This window comes from Strix aluco, chromosome 1 (genome assembly GCF_031877795.1).
Source record: "Strix aluco isolate bStrAlu1 chromosome 1, bStrAlu1.hap1, whole genome shotgun sequence".
Taxonomy (NCBI): domain Eukaryota; kingdom Metazoa; phylum Chordata; class Aves; order Strigiformes; family Strigidae; genus Strix; species Strix aluco.
In genome coordinates, this window is record NC_133931.1 from 23772844 (window position 1) to 23787655 (window position 14812).

Below are 14812 nucleotides of genomic sequence, written 5' to 3' on the forward strand. Positions count from 1 at the left end.
GCTTTCTATAAGCCTGCTTGTTCTTTCTACCTCACACAACCGGAGGGAGTTATGTCAATCATAACTCAAGTGCGAGTCCTGTCACCTAATGAGTGGGGATCCTGTCTCACAATCTGACACTTGCCCAACTGCACAGGGCACAGTCACCCATTTGGATTGCTTGCCCGTGGGCTGGGGCATCACAGGTGTTTTGCTTGTATGAGAAAACATATGTCCTTTTTGAAAACATGACAAGGGACATCCAGTACTCCAATCTTTCTTAAGTCTCCAAAGGTCCACCTCTGTGCACTATTACAGCACACAGCATTTATAACAACTCCTCTGTCACTGGGGTGAGACAGTCCTTTATTAGTCTGCCTTCTTCTTAACTTATGCCTTGACTTCAGTGTCAACTGCAACTGTTTACTCTGGCTGAATTTGCTCTGCACAGATTACGGCATTCATGTAAAACTCAGTAGTTTTGCATATCCACCAACTGACATATGAACGAAAAACACAGTAAATTTGCCATCTCTGTTTCCCAGTGAAACTTGAAACTTGGCAGCAGTGAAAGTGGGCACAGCTCCTGTTTAGACTTACCATCCAAATTTCACCTTCCTTCTCACATGCTAAGGCTGGTATTTTCCAGGGCTCTAGAGGAGTTAGGAACCCCCACCCACTACATTTCTCCTAGGATGTGTAAAAATTTTAGGAACTCTTCAGCACAGGACTGCTGCTCAGCAAGTGGGGTGGCACAGGTCTCTAGTCTCCCACTCAGCAGGAGCTGGGTATATATTAAAAAGAGAGAAGAAATGACTTTGCTGTCTCGTAAACACTTTTTTTAAGATTTAAATTCTTGCCCTGTCTTGAATCAAGATGAAAAGTCCATTTTTCACCACCACTCAAGAAAACCAACAACATGGTTTCATTGAAATATTTCCTGTTGATAATTTTAAAATATTTTATTTCAGTTTCAGTGTTTATCCTTAAAAAAACACCCGAGAAACAGAAACTGCATTATTTAAACTATATAAGTGGGGTGTTTCTAACAATTTCAAATCTTTTCTAATGCAAGCACATGCTGCGTTGAGAGATTTGTCCAGTTTGACCCTGTTCTGCAAACAATTTCAGTGAACAGATGCTTCTGGTAAAAACAATTCATTAAAAAAATTCCCCAAACCTCTAATGTACATCACAGAAAACAGACACTGATCACTTAGTTATAAAAACCTGGCAAGCAACCTTCTTTTGCTTTTTTTCAGAAGCTTCAGTTTCCACAACCGCTCAGTTTTACAAAAAGCGGTTGTGCACATCCCGTTCTACCCTTGAGTAACTTCTAAACACTTCTGGCTTTCCTCACTCTCTGTTTACCTTTTCTCTCTGATGCAGCCCCAGTGTGTGACTCCTGAAGGAACTGTAGCATTAGAGATAGTTGAGACCACAGAGAAAACCAAAGACTTAACGCATAAAGCCACCAGTCAGCTTTGGCAATCGCTGCATTTGAAGGGCTGTTTCTGACATACCTGTGGGGACTTGTGAGAGCGCCAGCTGTACTGGTGACTGTGGAGACTAGCCAGCAAAATATTTTCATCAGTATCCACCTGGCCAAAACGCAGTGTCTCTTGTGTATCATTACAGATCACAAAATGGCTGAAGACCAACTCCTCTGCCTCAGGGCATTGGTTCTGAAAGAAAAGGGATATGAAAGCCAGCAAACATCAGATTAATTGCAAGACATTTGGCAGCTGTCTGCCCAGTGGCGACTGTTACAACACAGAAATGCTTCAAGATCTCTTGCCATTAGCTTTGGTCTCCTAGTTCTCTACTCTCTGCAAAAACTGGTGTTTGGGTTGACAAAATATATCCTAAGACTTAACATATTTTACTTTATGTTTCTGTAATGCAAATCTTAAAGATTTAAAACTACAATAAAAACTAGATTTCCTAACTTATGTAAAAGACTTCAATGGAATTAAATTCAGTGGGAAATGACATGTCACATAGGGCAGATGGGGCACTATAGGCAGAGCAGAGAGGCATGAAGAGACTTCTCCATACTTGACGACTGATCTCAGGACAACAGGCTGCACTTCCTCTTCCCCAGCTGCTGCTTCTACTTTGAAATGTTGCTGTGGGTCAGCAGCAGACAACTCTCTCTCTCCTGATACCACAACACTTAAAAACTGAAGAAAAAGCAGGAGACATAGGGAGAGTATTTTCACAGCTCCATGAGGCTAGTTTGAAAATGCATCATGCAATTTGACAGTCTAATAGGAAAAATCAAATATTATAATGGGTTTTTAAAGTATTTTAGATTTTACAATACTTTTCCTCCTGCCTGCAGCATCCTTCCATCCCTCTCTTTCTGCTTTTCATCTGGCTGCTTGTCACTCTGTTGACACAATGAGACTATATGTTAGTCATAAAAATTACCAGAGCTACAGGTCTTCCACCCCTGAATGCATGAACTATAATCCCCTGTACAGGAGAGGTCAAAGTGTGACTGACAATTTGATTTGGAGATCATCTCTCATATTTCTGTCCTAGTCACTACTGGGCTGGCACCTTCCACTTACAAGCAGCTATTTAGCAACCATAACAGTTACTCCAAGAAAGTAACATTTGGATAGTCTTCATGCAGTTTAATGGGTATTAACACAAAGAATTAATCTTCTTGTGCTTTTTGTTACCTCTTTTTGACCCATATTTCCTAGCACACGCTTTTGACAATGCTTTATTGTTGGTTGGTTCCCTTCTCTACACAATATAGCCCAGCTGCTCCTTTCTCATCCTTTCTTCCCATGACGTTTTCTCTAACTTATGGGACCTCCATGGTCTTTGAGAGCTGATTCTGTTTTCCCTCCTTGCTCTCTCAGTGGACCTTTTAAACAGACATAATGAAGCTAGTACCTCCTCTGTCTATGATCATATGGGTCTCTAGTTCTTTGATAACAATGTGCCTGGAAGCTTGCAGAAATTCTGAGATCAAACAAGGAGAGAGAAAAATATTTCCTCATAGATCCCTATGGATCCTTAGTTATCCATAAAAAACAGTTTGGTACATTGCTTGTAGCACATTGCTGGGTGATACATGTGGAACAGATTTTCTGAAAAGTGCAAGGTATGCCCAATTTAGCATCCTTGAATGCATGTTCACTACCGCTATTAACTTCAGAAGAACCTAAGGTGCACCTCTACAGGCAGGTTGCAATTCCTTTTGTGACTGAATGTCAGAATGGTTGGATGGGAGCGTTAGTGTAAAAAATTATTCACCCTAGGAGTATTTAAGCATGAGAATATTTAGATTCAAGCTTCTCTCCAAATCTCATTAATTCTTCTGCATAACATCAGGTATCTTCTGTGAAACAAGAGTCATGCAAGCATAATCAAAATCTCACTTTTTCAAAGCAGTAAAACTCATTACAGAGCAGTATGTCTGTATTGCATTCAGTAGCAGACTTGGGTATGCCTAAAGGCTGACATTTACAGTGCCACTTCAGAGTGCAGAATTTATTTTGGCATTTTCTAGTGGTGGATCTATGACTTCTCACTGTCAAGATGCCATACCCACATACCCATAAGTCTACCACAAATATATATATTTTCCTGTTACAGCTTTGCAAAATGTTCTTTTTAAAAGGGAGGATTTACTATCCATAGAGCTCAGCATGTTGTTATAGTCAAACCTAGATATAACCCCAGGGGAATTTAAGAAATTTTTTTTTTTTACCCTAATACTTTTTCATGATGATTATGCAGAGACTGGAAGAACAACACCAGAAGATGATGAACTTCCTTCTCTTTACTTGACTAACCGACTAACTAACTCAGTTTCAAGTAAGTTAACACAAACCGTAGGTTCTTGCATCTTCCAGAGAGAAAAGAGAATCTAGCAAGTTTTTGGCATGCATAGAACTCCTAAATTGTACTGGGGGAATGTTATCCCATCAGGGATTATTAATAGACTTGCACACATTTTGGTGCTGATGAATGACTGCCATTAATCATCAGTCTTAAATGCCAGATTTGCTACTAAAATCCACTGCTTTTAACAGCAATGCTTTACAAAGTTAAGGAAAAGAAGTATTTTAAGCTCAATTTTATAACAGTTACAAAGTTTTAACCAAGGAAACACTAAGATTTGCATAATAAGGCATTGTTCCATGCTGACAGGTTCAAGAGAGACCTACTGATGCCTCAAGTCTTAATAATAACAGCTGACTAAAGGATCATCAAGGAAGCTTGGGTGTGCTTTAGCTCAGTATGGCAACTACACTCTGTATAGGCAGGGTTCTAGGTAACTCTTATTCTCCTTGCAGTAAATGCAAGAGATTTTTCCCAGACAGACTACCACCCATGCTTCTTGGTCCCTGGAGAGCTGCAGCAGATCCCTGCACCCACTGCAGAGAACTGGATCCCAAATTTGCTGCTGAAGTCTGACAGTAGAAGCTTCTAGGGCAAGCAGAAAGGGACCAAAAAAAAAAAAAAAATCAGCAAAAGGATGGAGTGAGGAAATCTTGATTGATAGAAGAGAGTGTAGAGAAACCAGACATAATAAAAACAAATAGAACTGGACCATTTGTATGGCAATGATGCTGAAGGGCTGAATGATAACTCCAGGAGCTGAAAACACCTTAGTGTGGATTAGGGAAAAAAAATCCCTCTCTGAATTAAAACAGCAAATCTAAAGAATCAGCAAAAGATCAACAGCCTGAATCAGATACAGATTAGGGTCAGTTCCTGGGGGACAATTTCCTGCCCCTCTTTAGATCATTTTTCAGCTGTTTTTTTGTCTCTGAGGGGCCTGGAAAGTGTCTCTCCTTTATTGGCCTTTCAAATACTTTGTGAATTCTATTCAGAGAAGGAAAAACATCCCACATAATAGTAAGTCACTGAGCTTTCCCTGTCTGAGGACTTTCTGCTCACATCTCAGCTCACAGCTATTTCAAAGCATCTCTGGTTCTGGAAAAAAACCCCATAAAAGCCTAGGACTCTTTATATGCACAAAGTTATTTTCTGTGCACTTCCCAAGCTATCAAAGACGCGTGCAATCCTTCTCTCTTTCATACACACACACACACACACACATGTACACACTCTGTCTCTCAAGTACCTAGTAATTTTTTTTTTTGAACAGAAAGTCTTTAGCAATTTCTTATCTCCCTCAAAATTCCTCTAAGAGGATTGCTTAAACTTCATGCTCATGGCAGTATCTTGACCTTATCAGCTAGAAAGTTAAATCGAAACTACACACAAATTTTCTGCACCCTTTTCCTTTGTACTTTGTGCTTATGGTAGAAAGATGGGGAAACTACTGTGATCACAGATGTCATTTTGACTGATCCCAGGTCATTAAGAAAACTTATGCAACTGCCAACAGAAAGGTTAAGCACCACACAGACCTTGAGGAAAAGAAGTTCTAATGGTTTAAAACAGGTTTAAAACAGGAGCTTTTATAACTTCTGAGGGGTTTAGGAAAACATTTGCAGTGCGAGACCACAAAGGAATTTTTTTTTTCCCAGGAATACTCACTTAGTACCATACCTGGGGAGCTGTTTTCTCAGCTGACTCTGTGTCTCTAGATACCACAGAGCACTAATGCTATAAAACAATTTGTGAAGGCTTAAATGTCCAAATAAAGGGGAAAAAACCAAACACCTCCCACCACGTACATTCACAGGAGAAATGCATTTTCTATCTCACTTCATACTCTGTATGTTATTATTAAATAATAAAACTAAATTAATAACAATCTTGGAAGTTCCCTGCCCAGTTATTTGATTATTAAAACCATTACTTTAGCTTTGCATTTAGATGTGCATTAGTCTGTTACTGCTTGTATTTAAACTGGGATTTCAGATTAGACAGTGAAATATGTCAAAAGGGGAAACTGTTTTTAAAGAGTGCTAATCCTCTCAGATTTTCAGCATGTGACTTAGAAGTATAAAGCAAATTGTATGCCTGGTGTTTTTTAGGCTTAATCTACTTTAAAAATGTTCATCATTACTTAAACAAAAAAACCAAAAAAAATCAGTCCATATCTAGGAAACAAAGACACTGACAGAGGCTTCTGTTAATCCTGAACTCTTGACCTAAAGGTGCAGGGCCAAATTGTTTCATGCTTCATCTGTCCGTCCACTGACTACAACATCACTTGTTTCAGATATTAATCCAGTAAAAAATATGTGGAGAATTCAAATAACCTTTCCTGCTTATTAAATTCATGCTTCTAGTTGGCAGCATTTATATTGTATTTTGTGTGAACAGCAAACATCGAACAATGCTTATCGTTGGGAAATTCAGTCCCTCTCCATGCAGTGCGTGCCATCCCCCCAGTCTGGAGGTAAAGCCACATACAAAACATCTTGGTAACAATTAATTTAATAAGCCATTTTGAACCCACTTGTGTGTTAACTGTTCCCTAATTTCAAAGTGATGCAAGTTTTTAATCTCGAATACTCAGGGCTAGATACCCACCACATCAGAACATGGTGGCAAGTACCCTTGACATGAGAGGAAACGAGAAAATTACAGCAACAATTACAGAAGTATATCCTCCTGTGGCTCATGTTAACATTGCCAAATCCATGTATAAATCAGTACCAACTATTCATAGAATGTACCTGTCAGCAATATATTCTGCGACATATGGCTCTACTTAATCAAATATACAATTCCATTTTTTCAACTCAGAATATTCCTTTAAGGCACAGAGTAGTCAGTCAGTCATTCACACTGTGATGTGGTTTAAAACATTTAAATATTTATGCACCATATTTTATTTATATATATAGCTATGTCTGAGAGATCTTTTTTTATTTTTTTCCATCCTAAGAGGAAACTGACCTTTCTGAAGGCCATTTTGCAGTAGTTGCCACACATGTCTTAGATGAGGGACTAGTACTAAGTCAGAAATATTTTGGGTTTAAACAGCCTACCAAGGACTCTCTTATACTTTCTATGTTTGTTTTTTATTAAAAGCATTGTTCAAAATATGACAAAAAGCAGAAATTGGAGCTACAAAGATTTTTGTTCACATTGATATTTGAGCCAGCTGTAAAGATTTAAATCACACTAGATCTTGTTTTATGAATCTCCTTTTGCAACAAGAAAACCATGGAATGCCCTTAAAAAAGAATTTTTTGATATAAAACAGATGCTTTATCCTTTTTTGGGGGCTTTGTTATTGTAGTGCCATGATAGGTAATTAATTCCCAGGCTCCACATAGGTCTTCAGGCAGATGAAGAGAATGATTTGATTTCAAGGCTATAGTAGAGTAAGGGAATTACCGGCCTTCGAGGGGTCATTGCAGAAGCAAGGTTCCTTACACTGGGACTGGCTTCAGACATTAATGCTGCTTGCACAGAATGTAATGTGAAACTAGTGTGGAACTTCAATAAGGATGGAAGTAGTAGCTGGAAACAATATGCTCTACCGCTCAGACTGAGCTGTGCTTACCTATCATGCATCACTCACCTTTTCATAAATTAATGGAATATTATGCATTTCAAGATCAAGATTCTAATTATTCTGATATAAATCCATGTAGTTTCACTGAAATTCAAGCAGTACTGGCTACATTTACCTTTGCATATAGCATTCATTGTATCCTAATTTTCATTGCTAACACAGAATTTATTAGTTTTTAGTGTAAATTAAATCTTTTACATCTTGGAATATTTTAAATGAATGCAGATGGTATTCTAATTTGCTATTAAATTAATCATAATGGCTTACATTTTTTCTCACTATTGTATTTGCATACCTGCTGCCAAGCTTGAATTGCTGTATTTAGAGAATGAAGTGCATATTGGCCAAAGTTGATGAAAATGGGGTCCACCATTATTGTGCAGTCCAATAGCCTTCCTACTGTGCTGCTGGAAATAGCAATCTGTCCCCAGATTTTGAAAGGTTTCACAACACTCTGCATAGTCACATTTCGGCACTCCAGAAGTTTACAGTCAGCTTGAGTTGAAAACTGGATCTCCTGGAACATCGACTCATCACTCCACTGACGAAGATATACATGAGGCTCATCAAAGGAAATTATCATGTATTCTAGTTCAGATGGCATGTTCTTATCAGATGAAAAAGGCTGAAGAAACTTTGGTGGTGCTGAAAAGTAAAAGAACAAACAAGACTAGAACATCACCACTGCCACATTCTGTTCGTTTTTGTAAATTGTGTTTTAACTGCTTGTACATACAATGAAAACAAGTAAAATTCATAAAAGAGTCGACATTTCTGAAATCTGAAATTAATCCTGTTCACATTGTTTATTAGATGTAAAATAGAACTGTAATTAATAGCAGCTGCAAACAAAAAGTATCTGCAAACCAAAATCTTTTCATGGTAAACAGACCAGCCAACCAAACTGCTTTATCTACACACTGCACAATACTTCAGATTGCCACCTATTTGGAGCAGAGACCATATTTCTGTGAGAGTTTTTTGCTATAGTAGATGTATACAATATTCCACACATAGCACATTATGCATACAATAAAAATTAGCAATATAATATTTGCTGACGTGACTCTGCAGGCCAACAAGCTCCACAATGAAAACTGTCCTTGCTCTAATTACATGGAGTTCAAGACCACTGAGATGTGACATGTTACCCCATAATACTAGAAAATAAACAAAACAGTATCCCCGAGACTAAAGCATGAGAAATATATCATAAAAAAGATTTTATCGTGTTCACTCAAGTCTCAGTCCTGCAAAGTGCTGAGCACTGTGGCAGCAGACACTGCAAGGCACGTACACCACTTGTGTAACATTAAGCATGCGAGTATTTCCATTGATGTTATTATTTATGTTGCTGGAACTACTCACATGCTTAAAATTAGCATATGCTCAAGTGCTCTACAGATTTGGAACCAAAATACTCATCACTTTCCAGGATCAAGCCCTATTATTCTACAAAAGCATAATGGATACAATAAGTTTTGTGCTCCCTTTGCATATAACATAGCACAACAGAGCCCCAAAACTTAGGCCTTTAGGTGCTATAACAAGAACAACAGCAGCATCAGCATAAACTCAGTTGCTGTTGAAAAATGAAACAGCTGGGTTTGATTTTAATCTGATTTTTGCTTTTTCAGTATGTGTAATTTTAAAGATTGAGCATCTGGAATTGGAGTGTAATAGTGAGGAAGATTATGTACTGATAGAGGTGGTAGATAGACAAGAAATGATTTGCTAGATGTTGAGTGTCAGTCTTGGTAAGATTTGATAATAAATGTATTCTAATACTTGCAGGAACACAAAAACTACTCAAGAGGAAAGCTGTCCCTGTCAGAATTATCTAAGATATTTGCTCATCTTCCATGGAAAGCATTCCTGGCATTTGAAAATCAGACAATAATCTAAAGATCTCTTGGAATGTATTTGCCATTAATACAATGACAGAGAGCACTGAACAAAACCAGATGTGGCTCCAAAAGTGATCACAATTGAAATAACAGTTAAATCTGCAGTTCTCAAAGCTCTTCCATGGAATTCTTACTAAGGGGGTTGCAAAATCTTCAAATATTTTAATAGTACTGTTAATATGCTGGAAAATTTAAAAGATCAAGTTCATTCACTAAGATGGCTCAAAACTGAACTGGCACCTGCTGTCACTAATCAGACTATGAATAACGGATGTCTTCTACAGTTACCCATTCTGGAGGGAGGAAGGGGGCTGATCAGCTAGCCCCACTGCCTACCATATGTACTTTCTCAATGCACAGAAGTCATCAGTTTTACTCTAAAGTCTGTACGACCGGCGGCTGTTGGTGATAATTTATTTCAAGAACGCCTATTTGAATGAGGACATGGGGACTACAGACAGCAAGACAGCGATTAAGTAGCATGTATGAACTATATGCTTTTACTATTCTACATAAAGGAGTACATACCTGTACCTAGTTGATCAAGATGATGGCAGAGGTGGACTTCCAAATAAGTAAATTGGACCAACACACTTAGAGATGGCACAAACCAAGGAGTAAAACAGGAGTCAACCCTGGTACAGGCTGCTAATGCCGTGGGGGTTACAAGCTGATCGCATGTGCTTTGTGAGCCAGATTCGCTTTCTGAGCTGCAGAAGGTAGACAACAAAGAGGTAGTTCAGCACTTCCAGGATTTTATTGCTTTACAGTAGGACTTGACCATGTGCCATGTTAAGTTTTCTGACACAGCCAATGTTGTCACTTTCTTTTAACTGCTAACGTTACTGTATGTACTTCTTCCCAAGCAGGACATAGCAGACAAGACTGCAATCCAACAATGCTTTTATCACAATGCACTTTCTATTTACAAACTGAAACACTCGAACCACAGAAGTGAAGCATATTTACAGAAAGTAAAATCAAAATATACCACGTATCTTTAATTGGTGAAATAGCTAAACAGAGTACGGTACCATTACTAAAGCTAATGAGCTGAAAGTTAATCTGGTCAAAAGAATAATTTTTTTCATTTAATTTTAAGGAAACCAGTTCACAACCATCAAACTATTTCTCCACATAAACCCTGTCCCTGTAAGCTTTCCTTCCTTTGCCCTTCTCACACTACAGTTGTCATCTAATAAGAATCTCCAAGTGTTATAAGCTCAGCCTGGACCCTTTTACTAGCACCTATTACATATTAACTATATTAATATGTATTACATAATTACATAATTAATATTATTACATAACAACTACATATTAACTATACATTTAAAATGCCACCCCACTGGATTTTTTTTTTCGTAGCCGTGCTTCTGACGCCACAAATTTTCAAGCATTATCTTTCAGTCTCTAGAGAGAAACTAACACTACATCACAATTCTATAGGTTGCTAAGATACCACTGAAGTACAAATAAACTTTCTAATTTAAGCCAAGTCTATCCTTAATGTTCCTTATTCTCACTCCTTTTGCAGTTTGGCACTAAAGAATTTTAATTTAAAAGCACAGACCTGATTCAAGAAAACTATGTCCACATCCTCAGTCAAATATTGCTTTTATTTTTAAAATAAAATTTAACGAAGGATTAACTAAGGTCAACTTACTATTTTCACTGTAAATAGATTTTCATTGACATTTTAAGATATTTTAAATTCAAACAAAACTTCAAATTCAAACAGTGGCTTTCAAAGCAACATGTCTTATGCTTTTAGGACCAAATTTTGCATCATTCCATGCATGTTACTGCAAAATTATGCAAAAATATATTACGTACTCAAAAAGTTCAGCTGCAAATGCGTAGAATTCTATGGATAGGTAACTTTATCAGTATTATTTTATGTTATGGTAACTAGTCAGTATGGTATTTATTTATGGAACTTAAATCCAACTTTAGATTTGTGGACATAAATTACAATATTGTGTAGCAGTAAAACCCAACGAAAATTACATAATTATCAAAGAATCAAGACAGGATATCAAGAATGTATTAGGTCTGTGAAGGATGAAAGATAGATCACTTGATCAGATTTTTAGCTGCTTTCCTGTGCTGCTTTACCTCTTCAAATGCCTGTTTACACTTCAAACATGGTGTAGGCCTTTTGAGAACTGACATCTTTGGAAATAAAATTATTCTTTGTGTTCACATGATAAAACATCTATGGGACTGGACTATAGTCAGAGAAATGGGATGCTTTTCTTTGCTCTGCCATGGATATTCCTTAGATTGTTGGAACAAAGCATGGAAGCAAATCCACCAGAATTTATTTCTGGACATTTATTTCTGAAATTTGAGGTATATTCTGAAATTATAAACTGTTCTTCAGAAACCTATTCTGTAAATTACCTATCAGTGACTTGGCATTTTTATTTCCTTAGATACTTTTTTTGGCAATGGATTTTTTCATAAAAAAACAAACAAAACCCTCCAAATTCTTATTCAGTCAAATTTTATATACCTGCCTTTTATTTATCGAGCATTTTACTGTGATGGGACCTTTGTCATTTCTCACTCATAACAACAATGATTACAGGGCAACATGACATGACTGATGCAGCAGGAAATGTGGCAGGAGCTTCACACCAGGGAAATTATTTAAAGCATTTAGCCATACTTTGGTCTCATTTTTCTGCCCCACAAGCAGCAGACCAAGAGGAGGTAATATTCTGGAACTTAAAATGTTGGGAACAAAAAGATTCAGAACTGCTTTTTGTTTCCTCATGGAGAGTAACCTTAGGAACCAAAATGGCCCACCACTGAAATGATTCCCTAACAAAATTCAGAGTCCAACCACATCCTTAAAAAACTAACCAGAGAGAAACAGCAAATGAGGGTGGGACAACGCTTCTCCCTGGGACTGAACTGCCCCTGCACCCTCTCCTATGCTAGGGAGGGTCAAGCACTGGCAGTGGAGGCCTGAGAGGAGCAGGACAATGTGAGCTAAAGCACATTTTAGAAGGGAAAGTCACCCTACAGAGAGAAGAAGAGAGACTGTAGTCTTTACAATCACTACCATCACCCTCCAATCTTAAATTAAATCCCATTTAAAATTTTTGCCTAGGTAGACTTCTGACAGACCTTTAGCACTGCTACTTTCTACTTTTACCTTGCATAAAGCACAGAAATCAAAGACACAGTCCTTCATCACTTGCTGTGCACAAACTGAAAATAAAGTGGTGTTAGCTGAAAACCCAGGAAACTTTCTATTAAGTCTTGGTGAACAACAGTAGGAGCATTAATATCAGAGGTAGATCTGATTGTGAAATCAAAATTTGTGCATCAAATTAATACAATATCAAAAAGATCCCACATTACCTTGGCTGCTACAAAATGCAGTGTGGACTGTCCACAATTTTTCAGCCAAGGAGAAAAGGAATAACCAGCTTCTACTGCTTTGTGTTTGGTGCAACGTGCTGAGGGATGGGTGTATCAAAACCAGAGGAAATTCTAAATAAAACTGACCTGACTTTAATATCAGAAATTTATTTATTTTTTTTAATCCTGTGAAATATCAGGATTTTTAAAATGGAAAATACCTACATTTGAAGTCATTATATATTATAAAGTATAATGGTTTCACATCATGCAAAGCAGTTCAAGTTAAATATATGGCAACTGGGAACAATGACTTAACAGTGACCTGCATTATTCTTGTTATTTTAAGAGTGGAATACTTAAACCAAAACTGCCATTTGTGATGAAACCGCAACATGGGAAAATATCCACTGGGAAGAAGAAAGAGACCACTTAACTCATTTAATTTATGACTCAAATGCTGGTCTGAACCCAAATTGTTAGAGGTCAAAATTCAGTACATCATTTACTTTGAATAAAAGCTAAAACAATTAGCAAGAAACGTGATCATGATTCCTCACTTTAACTTTTAAAAAGTAGCAATTTAGGGCTTATTTAAAAGTTTTTGTACTTGTTTCATGGTTTGTATCTTAAGGCATTTTCAATTACTATTTCACATTAGTATGTCAGTAATTATAAAAATACTGTTTACATTACACAGGAGATGCACAAATATATAAAACATCTTGTAACGTAACCCATTTAAACAAAGAATGATAGACCCCTCCCAGCCAAACTAGGGAGGGGCTTTAGTGTGTCACCAACAAAACAGAGCTTTAAATAAAAGCAACTTTAATTATAATTTGCTAGTCCTGCAACATGAAAATGCAATTTATAAAAATAATTTATTCTATGATAATTTCCTTTAACTCCCCTATTTTAAGGTCTTCCATAAACAGTCAATTTTGCCATATATGATTCCTTTCATAGACACTATACTAAATCCCCAAGGGGATGCTAAATTATTTCACGTAGGTCTTCAGATTTGCTCATTCATTGAATAAGCATTCATAAATGTTCATTCAAACCTTATACATTCATTGAACAATGAGTGATCTACAAAATTCTTAAAAATAAACAACATACACATAAATACTATGTCCTTAACCAGATAACGCCTTGATTTTTACACTTCTAATTAGTTCCTGATCAATCTCAGAAAGAGCTTGCATACCACAGGATTTGGATCATGACATCTTTGCATATTCCCATATTCATTATTGGTTGATACACTTCAGCCTGCCAGCTACTGCTCAACATATCAGCTGGATCCACATCTTCTCACAAACCTTGTTGTTTCCCTGTCACACGAGCCACATAAGTTTCATACTTTATAACTGATGTTAGGAATCAGTAATAAAGTACTTAAAACACAAGGGATCAGCCCTCTGGTATTAATAATTAGCATATCATAGAGGTTACCACAAAAAACCCCTGTGTGATTTGAAGGAAAAATTATCATTGAACAGCAGCTGCATGCATATGGCAGCTGTTTGAGTCTGACCCAAAATAGAAGATCAAACTAAGAAAATAAACTGCAACAAGACTTACTGTACAATTAATAGTGAATTAAATTTGCTAATCAGTCACACAGTTACAGCATGCAGTTAACGTCACACCATCATGAGTCTCCAGGAAAACCGAGATTCAACTTTTATACAGTCTCTGCTTCTCGCTCTCACTCGCAGATCCCTCAGCCTTGAAGTTCCCTGGTCTAACACTCAGCACTAGCTTTAAGCACAGCTCCTGTAGCTCTTCTTGCAAGTCTATAAGATCTCATGTTAAACTCTTGCTTTAGGCACAAGCCTAACATTGAAATTTACCATGACACGGGGCAGTCTCTCTCTCAAAACCAAAAAAGTTAGGCATTTTTTGGTCAAGTAGATTCCAGAATACATTTTAGAATGCTTGGTCACAAGAAACTATCCATACTGGTAGCAGTATGTTTGCTTGACAAAGCCACAGTTTCAGCAAAGTTACTGCCAACATGGACTTCCTATATGCTACTAGTGGTCCAGAAAGGTTGGCCTTCCCTGCAGGT

The 14812-nt window shown here is 37.3% G+C and overlaps 1 protein-coding gene across 11 annotated transcripts in view; it reads right to left on the minus strand.

Moving 5' to 3' along the window:
- Positions 1-14812, minus strand: part of VPS13B (vacuolar protein sorting 13 homolog B) — a 491427-nt gene that overhangs the window by 49832 nt on the left and 426783 nt on the right. For all 11 annotated transcript variants that reach the window (XM_074815029.1, XM_074815038.1, XM_074815049.1 and 8 more), the window contains 3 exons: positions 9886-10067; positions 7746-8095; positions 1503-1664 (listed from right to left, as the gene is read on the minus strand). In XM_074815029.1, the coding sequence (XP_074671130.1) occupies positions 1503-1664; positions 7746-8095; positions 9886-10067 (694 nt within the window). The remainder of the gene's footprint in view (positions 1-1502; positions 1665-7745; positions 8096-9885; positions 10068-14812) is intronic.